Source organism: Fundulus heteroclitus, chromosome 3, assembly GCF_011125445.2.
Source record: "Fundulus heteroclitus isolate FHET01 chromosome 3, MU-UCD_Fhet_4.1, whole genome shotgun sequence".
Classification (NCBI taxonomy): Eukaryota; Metazoa; Chordata; class Actinopteri; order Cyprinodontiformes; family Fundulidae; genus Fundulus; species Fundulus heteroclitus.
Genome location: NC_046363.1, coordinates 31,273,932 through 31,284,677, shown reverse-complemented (window position 1 = coordinate 31,284,677; position 10,746 = coordinate 31,273,932). Strand labels below are relative to the sequence as shown.

At 45.7% G+C, this 10,746-nt stretch overlaps 1 protein-coding gene across 1 annotated transcript; it reads left to right on the top strand.

Annotated features, from left to right (window-relative positions):
* Positions 1-7,664: 7,664 nt before the first annotated feature.
* On the top strand, positions 7,665-9,101 carry LOC105939654 (trypsin-2). The gene is made up of 6 exons (XM_012881909.3): positions 7,665-7,771; positions 7,872-8,022; positions 8,128-8,378; positions 8,486-8,622; positions 8,740-8,841; positions 8,954-9,101. Exons 1-6 carry the CDS (start codon positions 7,732-7,734, stop codon positions 8,999-9,001), a joined length of 729 nt encoding a protein of 242 aa, XP_012737363.1. The 5' UTR covers positions 7,665-7,731; the 3' UTR covers positions 9,002-9,101.
* The last annotated feature ends 1,645 nt before the right edge of the window (positions 9,102-10,746 follow it).

The window sequence follows — 10,746 nt, the reverse complement described above, 5'->3', positions numbered from 1 at the left end:
TACCAATGTTGCGCCGATGCCATTTTTTGGTCCCGATACCGATACCTGGCTGTGCAGTATTGGCTGATACCGATACCATCTGTTTGAAATTGATGTGTGTGTATATATGAAGAACTGCATACTACTTAGGGCAGTAGAACGTTTTATTGCCTACCTAGAATGGGTGACAATAGTTGAATAAACTTTTGGCTCTCAAATGCCAAAATAGTGCAACATTCATGAACTTATATAACATGTATAATACTAGTCGGGAGAGAGAAGGCTGCGTTCAAGTGACATACAAACATCAAAATGGTATCAGTGCCCTATTTGTTGGTACTTGCCGATACCGATACCACCATTTTAGTGCTGGATAGGGGCCCCGTCCGATACTGGTATCGGTACAACAATAATGATTACTGCCGGTGAACCCGATATTCAGCCCGACACAGAGTTACGTTTATCAGGTTTAATGTGAAGAAGATGAATATTGGCAGGTGAGGCAGACAAAACATAACCAAACTAGGCAGATGAACTTTAGCTAAAGGTGCAAGCAGGCAGGGATGAGCAGGAGACCAGAGGATGCAAGGCAAGACAAGGCAAATTTATTTATATAGCACAATTCAGCCCCTCCCTGGGCTGCCACCTTACCGTGGTGGAGGGGTTTGAGTGTCCCAGTGATCCTAGGAGCTATGCTGTCAGGGGCTTTAAGCCCCTAGCAGGGTCACCCAAGGCAGACAGGTCCTAGGTGAGGGACCAGACAAAGCGCAGCCCAAAACTCCCCTTATGATGAGTACGATTGTTGGACCTCGTGTTCCCTCGCCCGGACGCGCGTCACCGGGGCCCCACTCTGGAGCCAGGCCTGGAGGTGGGGCACGTTGGCGAGCGTCTGGTGGCCGGGCTTTTGCCCATGGAGCCCGGCCGGGCTCAGCCCGAAGAGGCGACATGGGTCCCCCTTCCGATGGGCTCACCACCTGTCGGAGGGGCCAAAGGGGTCGGGTGCAATGTGTAACGGGTAGCAGTGGAGGGCGGGGACCTTGGCGTTCCGATCCTCGGCTGCAGAAGCTGGCTCTTGGGACGTGGAATGTCACCTCTCTGGTGGGGAAGGAGCCTGAGCTTGTGCGCGAGGTTGAGAGGTTCCGACTAGAGATAGTCGGACTCACCTCGACGCACCGCTCTGGCTCCGGAACCAGTCTCCTTGAGAGGGGCTGGACATTCTTCCACTCTGGAGTTGCCCATGGTGAGAGGCGCCGAGCTGGGGTTGGCATACTTGTTGCCCCCCATCTCGGTGCCTGCACGTTGGGGTTTTCCCCGGTGAACGAGAGGGTGGCCTCCCTCCGCATCCGTGTGGGGGGACGGGTTCTGACTGTTGTTTGCGCTTATGCGCCAAACAGCAGTTCAGATTACCCACCCTTTTTGGAGTCCTTGGAAGGGGTACTGGAGAGTGCCCCTCCTGGGGACTCCCTCGTTTTGCTGGGGGACTTCAACGCTCACGTGGGCAATGACAGTGGGACCTGGAGGGGCGTGGTTGGGAGGAATGGCCCACCTGATCTGAACTCGAGTGGTGTTTTGTTGTTGGACTTCTGTGCTCGTCATGGATTGTCCATCACAAACACCATCTTCAAGCATAAGGGTGTCCATATGTGCTCTTGGCACCAGGACACCCTAGGTCGCAGTTCAATGATCGACTTTGTTGTCGTTTCATCTGACCTGCGGCCGCATGTCTTGGACACTCGGGTGAAGAGAGGGGCGGAGCTCTCCACCGACCACTACCTGGTGGTGAGTTGGCTCCGATGGCGGGGGAGGAAGCCGGTCCGACCGGGCAGGCCCAAACGTACTGTGAGGGTTTGCTGGGAACGTCTGGCGGAGTCCCCTGTGAGGCGGAGCTTTAACTCCCACCTCCGGGAGAACTTTAAACACGTCCCGAGGGAGGCGGGGGACATTGAGTCTGAATGGACCATGTTCCACGCCTCTATTGCTGAGGCGGCTAGTCGGAGCTGTGGCCGCAAGGTTGTCGGTGCATGTCGTGGCGGCAACCCTCGAACCCGCTGGTGGACACCAGCGGTGAGGGAAGCCGTCAAGCTGAAGAAGGAGTCCTACCGGGCTTTTTTGGCCTGTGGGACTCCGGAAGCAGCTGATGTGTACCGGCAGTCGAAGCGGCAGGCGGCTCGGCTGGTCGCCGAGGCAAAAACTCGGGCGTGGGAAGAGTTCGGAGAGGCCATGGAGAAAGACTTCCGTACGGCTTCGAAGCGATTCTGGTCCACCATCCGGCGTCTCAGGAGGGGGAAGCAGTGCAGTACCAACACTGTTTACAGTGGGGGTGGTGTGCTGCTGACCTCGACTCGGGACGTCGTGCGTCGGTGGGCGGAATACTTCGAAGACCTCCTTAATCCCACCAACACGTCTTCCATTGAGGAAGCAGAGCCTGAGGACTCTGGGTCGGGTTCTCCCATCTCTGGTGCTGAGGTTGCCGAGGTTGTTAAAAAGCTCCTCGGTGGCAAGGCTCCGGGGGTGGATGAGATTCGCCCTGAGTACCTTAAGGCTCTGGATGTTGTGGGGCTGTGTTGGTTAACGCGGCTCTGCAACATTGCGTGGACATCGGGGGCAGTTCCCCTGGATTGGCAGACTGGGGTGGTGGTCCCCCTATTTAAAAAGGGGGACCGGAGGGAGTGTTCCAACTACAGAGGAATCACACTCTTAAGCCTCCCTGGTAAGGTCTATTCAGGGGTTCTGGAAAGGAGGGTCCGTCGGATAGTCGAATCTCGGATTCAGGAAGAGCAGTGTGGTTTTCGTCCTGGCCGTGGAACACTGGACCAGCTCTACACCCTCAGCAGGATTCTTGAGGGGGCATGGGAGTTTGCCCAACCAGTCTACATGTGCTTTGTGGATCTGGAGAAGGCATTCGACCGTGTCCCCCGGGGGATCCTGTGGGGGGTACTCCGGGAGTATGGAGTACCGGACCCTTTAATAAGGGCTGTCAGGTCTCTGTACGACCGGTGTCAGAGTCTGGTCCGCATTGCCGGCAGTAAGTCGGACTCGTTTCCGGTGAGAGTTGGACTCCGCCAAGGCTGCCCTTTGTCACCGATTCTGTTCATAACTTTTATGGACAGAATTTCTAGGCGCAGCCAAGGTGTTGAGGGGATCCGCTTTGGTGGCCTTAGGATTGCGTCTCTGCTATTCGCGGATGACGTGGTCCTATTGGCTTCATCAGGGCGTGATCTACAGCTCTCACTGGAGCGGTTCGCAGCCGAGTGCGAAGCGGCCGGGATGAAGATCAGTGCCTCCAAATCCGAGACCATGGTCTTGAACCGGAAAAGGGTAGAGTGCCTTCTCCGGGTTGGGGAGGATGTCCTGCCCCTAGTGGAGGAGTTCAAGTATCTTGGGGTCTTGTTCACGAATGGGGGGAAGATGGAGCGGGAGATCGACAGGCGGATTGGTGCAGCGTCTGCTGTGAAGCGGGCGCTGTACCGATCCGTTGTGGTGAAGAGAGAGCTGAGCCAAAAGGCGAAGCTCTCGATTTACCGGTCGATCTACGTTCCTACCCTCATCTATGGTCACGAGCTTTGGGTCGTGACCGAAAGAACGAGATCCCGGATACAAGCGGCTGAAATGAGTTTTCTCCGTAGTGTGTCTGGGCTCTCCCTTAGAGATAGGGTGAGGAGCTCAGTCATCCGGGGAGGACTCAGAGTAGAGCCGCTGCTCCTCCACGTCGAGAGGAGCCAGTTGAGGTGGCTCGGGCATCTGGTCAGGATGCCTCCTGGACGCCTCCCTGGAGAGGTGTTCCGGGCACGTCCCACCGGGAGGAGACCCAGGGGAAGACCCAGGACACGCTGGAGGGACTATGTCTCCCGGCTGGCCTGGGAACGCCTTGGGATTCCTCCTGAGGAGCTGGCCCAAGTGGCTGGGGAGAGGGACGTCTGGGCCTCCCTACTGAAGCTGCTACCCCCGCGACCCGACCCCGGATAAGCGGAAGACAACGGACGGACGGACGGACGGACGGACGGACGGACGGACGGAGCACAATTCAGTACAGAGACAATGCAAAGTGCTTTACATGATTAAAATATAGGAAAATAAAACAGAATAAAAGCAAGTAGGGATAGAATGTAGAAACAAAAAAAGAACATTAAAAACAGTAGAACAGTTTAACTAGAACAGTCAAATGCAATCCTAAACAAATGTGTTTTTAATCTTGATTTAAAAGAACTCAGGCTTTCGGCACTTTTACAGTTTTCTGGAAGTTTGCATCCTGCATTCACTCAGTGCCTGAACTGGTTCATAGTCACCTGGTGACATGGTGATGTAAAGCTGTGTGTCGTCTGCATACTTACGGTAGCTGATGTTGTTGTTTCTTATGATCTGAGCTAGAGGGAGCATGTAGATATTGAAGAGGAGGGGACCCAGGATGGATCCTTGGGGAACCCCACATGATGCAGGTAGATAAAGACCAGAAGAGGCGATGTAGACCAGGGAACCACCAGAACAGGCACAGCAAGCGACTGGGACTCACAGAGAAAGCAGGCAGAACTGCAGCACGCAGACACGGGTACATTTAACCAAAGAGTCCAGCTGGCTGAGCACACGGGATCTGGTAATGGCAGGGCACATGACACCAGACGAGAAGAGAAGTGACGTTCTGGCAGAGATGAGTTGGCTGAGGCAGGTATATGTAGGCTGGTGAACAGGTGAGCTGAGTAACTAATTAGTGGCAACAGGTGGAGATGATCCAGACTAGGGTGGTGGCTGGAGGAAGACTGAGCTGATTGGAGAGAGGTGACAGACTAAATATGAAGAGTCCAAAGGCAAAATAAACGAAAACCCAAATCATGACACAAAGACTTTATTTTCTCGGGAAGTTAAAGCGTGTCATCCTCACGAACGTCTACAGGTCAGTGATAGAGAGCTTCCTGGTGTATTGCTGCATTCTCTGGTTCTCCAACTGCTCTCAGGAGAACAGGAAGAACCTGCAGCGGGTGATGATGTCAGCGGAAAACACGTTATTGGATCCCTGACGGACATTTACACCTGCAGACTCCAAAAGAAAGCCTGTGCTATGGCGACAGTCTCCATTTATTCAACCCGGACACGTTTTTGTGTTTCTCCACTCTCATCTGGTAGAAGATTTAGGACTTTAAAAAAACAAATTGACCTACAGCTGTCTTTACCCCAGGGAGGTCAAGTCAAGTCTACCTCCCCCCCCATTACTTGAAGACACCTCATGGACAGAATGTAGTAAATATTCTGATTGCTGCTGTCCTTCCTTTTGTGTATTATTTTTTGTAAATATAAGTGTGTGATATTCGCAAAGACAAACAAGAGCCCCTAAACTGTTTATCATTGTGTGAAACGATCACAACAACTTCTATTCTTTCCTTTTATGTGAAGTTTATAGTTAAAGGGGCTTGGGTTATCCTAAGCATTCTCTGTAGTTAAGCTTCTATAAGCTGAGGCTGCTGGAGGACATAATGACAGAGTTTTCTTTCTCTGTTCTTTTCTCCCACTAACATCCAATTATGCAATGTCTGCCATTATCTGCAATCATTTCTTCCATTTCACTTTATGTTCTCACTCAGTTTTTGTTCATCATCTGGTCCAGCGATTCTGTTTAATCTGTGACACGTTCCTGCCGATGGCCATTGGCTGAGCTATTGCTGCCAGTAACTTCACGTTTTCCTCCTATAGATGATAAACTTGGCCATGCCTTTTTCTGTTTAACCCTTTTAGTGTTAATTCTGTATTTGAAGAAATTTTTCTGCTTACCTTTTGATACTTAATATTCCTCAACACTAAATACTTTGTAGACATATTATTGGCTTGGCGCCCTTCAGTTGCTGACTCTCAAAAAAGGTATTCTGCAACTGCTATGTGCAAATATGTAAAACAAACCGCTTGTAATATTGTTAAGAAAAATGCTGTACAAATGATATTTTAATATTCTTATAACAATTTATGTTAGGTTCCTTCATGTGGGAGTACCTGACAGTGGAGAGGTATGCAGTCATATCACAGCAATAACAATAGGAATATAGAACTTAACATCATCCTCTCATTTCAGCTACAAACATGTTCGGTCTACCCCAAATGACCTGATTGCTCCAGTAATAGCCAGTCAGGGGTGGAAAAGGTGATCTTAATGGTCAGTTATCAGCTGACAGATATGAATGGTCCCTCTCAGGACATTTTCCTCTAATTCTAACAATATTTAACCAGATCTGATTGACACAGTTGGCAAATTCCCATGATGCCATTGCTCAAGGTAATGTTGCCTATCAGTGGTGCCACCAGCATTAACATCCCTGGCAGCAGGGAGTTTTTAAAGTTAGCTTCCTGAAATAATTATTTGTACAAAATGTAGCAATACAACACAATTAGATCTGCAACAACTATTTTATTCAATTCTGAATAATTATTTAACTAAAAAATAAAGATTTTCTAGGTTGCCCTTTATGACATGCAACCATTTGGACTGAGGGAAAGCTGCTAAATTGTCCTACATCTCAGAAAAAACACATGTACATACATCTGCAGCGAGTTTTAAGGAACTGTGCCAATTTTCTTTCTGGATCAACATACAAAGGGTAAAAAAAAGCAACATAAATCTTGGTTTTGTCAAATTTTTAATACTCAAAGAACACAAAGTTAATCACGTTAATTCCAAAACCCAGTGTTTATAACTGTACATTAATAAAGGGGATCATAACATTGTTAAATTATGTGAAACACAGAATTATCAGCAATTAATTCTCCTTCTTAAAAAAATAATATATATATATATATACTTTTCATTAAGCCTATATTCTTGTGTTAAAAATTTTTTTTATCGGTTTGATGTAATAGTCCAATCTTAAAAATGTTTTTTTCTATTATATGTAGGCAAAAAATAACAAATTAACAGAAAAAAAATTCTGTCTGTGATAAATTAATCTATATAATGTATATTTGACTTAGTTAATTGGGTTACTTATTATAATTTATTCAATATGACTGTATACATTTACAGATTGTTTATCAATGTTACCAGTGATGCTGTTGATAAGCCATAAGGAAAGACTTAAAGAAATGTCTTGTTTTTCTGTCAGACTATTCACTGAATTTTTAAAATTGATCCACCATCAACAATCTGTTCTAAAATAACTTTGCACCTGGTGATATATTTTCAGTCTCTTGTCAGGATAATGCTTATGCTGATGAGGCCAGTTACAGGTCCCAGCCATAATAATTAATTCTCAGCAATATAAAATTAAACACAAAGTTTAATTTTTTTTATTTTTGCCTAGATTAACAATTAGCCCACAAAATCCATCAGCATGACAGGAAGAGCGCTATTTAAATTCAGTCCATGTAATTTCATTCAATGGGAATGTGTCAGATGTGCCCAAACTTCTGACAGCTCATGTATAGTTAGATCCAACTGTCAAACAATTAAAGATGCTACTTAAAAATGGAAACCAAAAATACTGTAGTTAGAGGTGATTAACAATAATATTATTTGTAATTAAACATATTTCTTTTCAAAATATTAAGACTTTTCTTAATGACAACAAAACAGAATATCAGCTCTATGTCTTATGTTCGGTTGAACTTTGGCATAAACAGTTTGTTTTTCCATCATTCAGAGAGTTTCTGTCCAGGACACTGGTTGGTCACAGATAACGGAGGGAGGTGTCCTCATAGGCAGAGCTCAGACCTACCTTCCTATATAAACCAGGGCTGCAGGTGAAGTTCTCTCATCAACAAGATCACTCAGCAACCATGAGGTCTCTGGTGTTTGTTCTGCTCATTGGAGCTGCCTGTAAGCTTGTCTTCCTATTTACACTGAATAAGCTGCTAAATTGAGTTTTAAAATATTTAGTCCAACACTTTATGTTTGTTTTTCCTGTGTGTTTCTTCAGTTGCCTTGGAGGACGACAAGATCGTCGGAGGGTATGAGTGCACACCCTACTCTCAGCCCCATCAGGTGTCTCTGAACTCCGGCTACCACTTCTGCGGTGGCTCCCTGGTCAACGAGAACTGGGTCGTGTCCGCTGCTCACTGCTACAAGTCGTAAGTGCACAGAAACACTCATGTCTCCACGACTAAAGCTCTGATTCAGGTAAATTAGTCTTCGTGTGTGTGCTTGTGCTCATGCTGTCTTCAAACTCTTTGCAGCCGTATCCAAGTGCGTCTGGGAGAGCACCACATCAGCATCAGCGAGGGAAGCGAGCAGTTCATCAGCTCCTCCAGCGTCATCCGCCATCCCGGCTACAATGCCTACACCATCGACAACGACATCATGCTGATCAAGCTCAGCCAGCCCGCCACCCTCAACCAGTACGTGCAGCCTGTGGCTCTGCCCAGTAGCTGCGCTCCTGCTGGCACCATGTGCAAAGTCTCCGGCTGGGGCAACACCATGAGCTCCAGTGAGTAAGATCTAAAATGTAGCTTCACAGACGTAGAGTGCTTCAACATTTGGTCTTCTTGGAGGTTACTTTAGAGACTAATATGATGCTCTGTCTACTCAATTCAGCTGCTGATAAGAACAAGCTGCAGTGCCTGGACATCCCCATCCTGTCCGACAGGGACTGTGATAACTCCTACCCTGGAATGATCACCGATTCCATGTTCTGTGCCGGATACCTGGAGGGAGGCAAGGACTCCTGCCAGGTATGGAACAGTTCAAATTCACACAAATCATAAAGTGGGCTGTTCTAGGGATGTTGCAAACATCTTTCTATTAATTTAATAACTAATTTTAATAATTTTGAACTGCTTTGTTGTCAGGGTGATTCTGGTGGCCCTGTTGTGTGCAACGGTGAGCTGCAGGGTGTTGTTTCCTGGGGATATGGATGTGCTGAGAGAGACCATCCCGGTGTCTACGCCAAGGTAAAATGATCTGTGTTTTCGAAATAGCACATTAACATTATGCAAAATAAAATTTTATTTTTTTATTCCAGGCCGATTGTACTAATCTATCTTTCACTGTTTCTATTCACAGGTCTGCCTCTTCAACCAGTGGCTGCAGAACACCATGTCCAGCTATTAAACTGGATCCTTCTATAGTCATCTAGCACTGCTGCGTTTCCACCGTCATTCTCAACAATGTGCAGACAGTTTGACACCAATAAATAAATTATAAAACCATATTTCTCTTGGTTTCATGTCATATTGTGGCTTTATTGTCTTAATTAATCTCATTTTGTACAGAACATTGAGATCCTCTGAACAAGATCATTATTTTATGATGCTGAAATTTGCCTAACTGACTGAATAATTACCTATAAAAGGTTTTCCCCACTAACCATGATATCAGACAAGAAGCATCTTGTGATAGGTAAAAACAAAAAGCTCTCTCAAGACCTTTGCAAGCTTGTTGTTGAAAAAAGACACTTGTGGTTTTGGTGGAAAATGTATTTCTAATCTTCTCAATCTTCTGGTGACGATTGTTGGGGCTATAATCTGGAAGTGAAAAGAATACCGTTTTGTAACAGACCAGGCTCCTTTAAAGATCTCTGACCGAGAAGTCAAAAGGAGATCCAGCAATATTGTCCAATGACCATTCACAGAGACCTTTAAAAACATCTGGAAGGGGCAAGTCCAGTTTTTTAGGGATAATAACGAGCAAGGCAGTCAAGGGTAATGCTCTTTATAGCCGCTCCCCATGCCTGACTTCCCTGGTGAAGAAAGAAGTCCCTTCATATGTGTTTATGTAGAGCAAGGTAATGCTGGAAGAGCTTTGCCTGGTTCAAATGAGATGAAAATGTAGTTATTTAGGGGTCATCATGCTTAGCGAACAAATGGCACAACACATCACCCCAAAGATGGCATCAACAGTGAATTTTGGAGTAGGGAACATTGTGGTGTGGGGATGTTTGTCATCCTGTGGTACTGGCAGAGTTCATTTAACTGAAGGACAAATTGATGAAAATATGTATCACACTGCCATTTGGTTTCAGAGACACAACGTAACTTCTAGAATAAACTTATCTGTGCTTCTTTTATTGTATGTGTGGGTTTCCTGGGTTGTTACAGACACCTGGTGTGACGTCCATGTCAATAGCCTTATTAGAAAATAACTGGGGGGAAAAAAACCTTGATGTTACGCTTCCCTGCTTTATGCTGCACTATCTTTTTGGAAAGGAAGCAAGGACTCCTATCAGGTTTAGAGCCTGCCTTTGAAATTTAAACACAGCATTTATTTGAAAAGGATCCTAATCGCTTAGACAGGATGCCTTTGTTCTTCAGAACACTTATTTACGGAATCAGCAGTAGTGTGTAAAGCAGAGCCGCAGGATGCTGTTTCCTAGGAGTTCAGGATATGTGGAGAAAAATCACCCCGGTGTTCATGCTGAGATGTGTTTTTCTCTCTCTCCTTATTCACACACAGAAGCATTCTTAGAGCTCTCGGTGACAGGGAAAGGAAAAGGTAAATTATTAATATATAAAAAAAATGTCTGTCAATGTTGTAAAATATAAACACACTTTTTATTATTGATGCATTTGTTCACTGTTTTTTTTTTTTTTTTGTTTTTTTTTTTTTGCAGCTCTGTCAATTAAAATAAGAAGTTTTGAGTAATATAAAATGATATACATTGCACTGTGCAAAATCATGGTTCAGAAAAAAATTTATACTTTAGAGTAATTTAGCAATACATTTCATACCATAGAAATACAATGTTTGAGGGGAAATACCACCAAAACATGTTGCATATGAAATAGCACACCTCGTTTCTCATTAATTAATTTTAAATTAATTCAAATGTTCATAGTTATATTATATATTCCTATAAT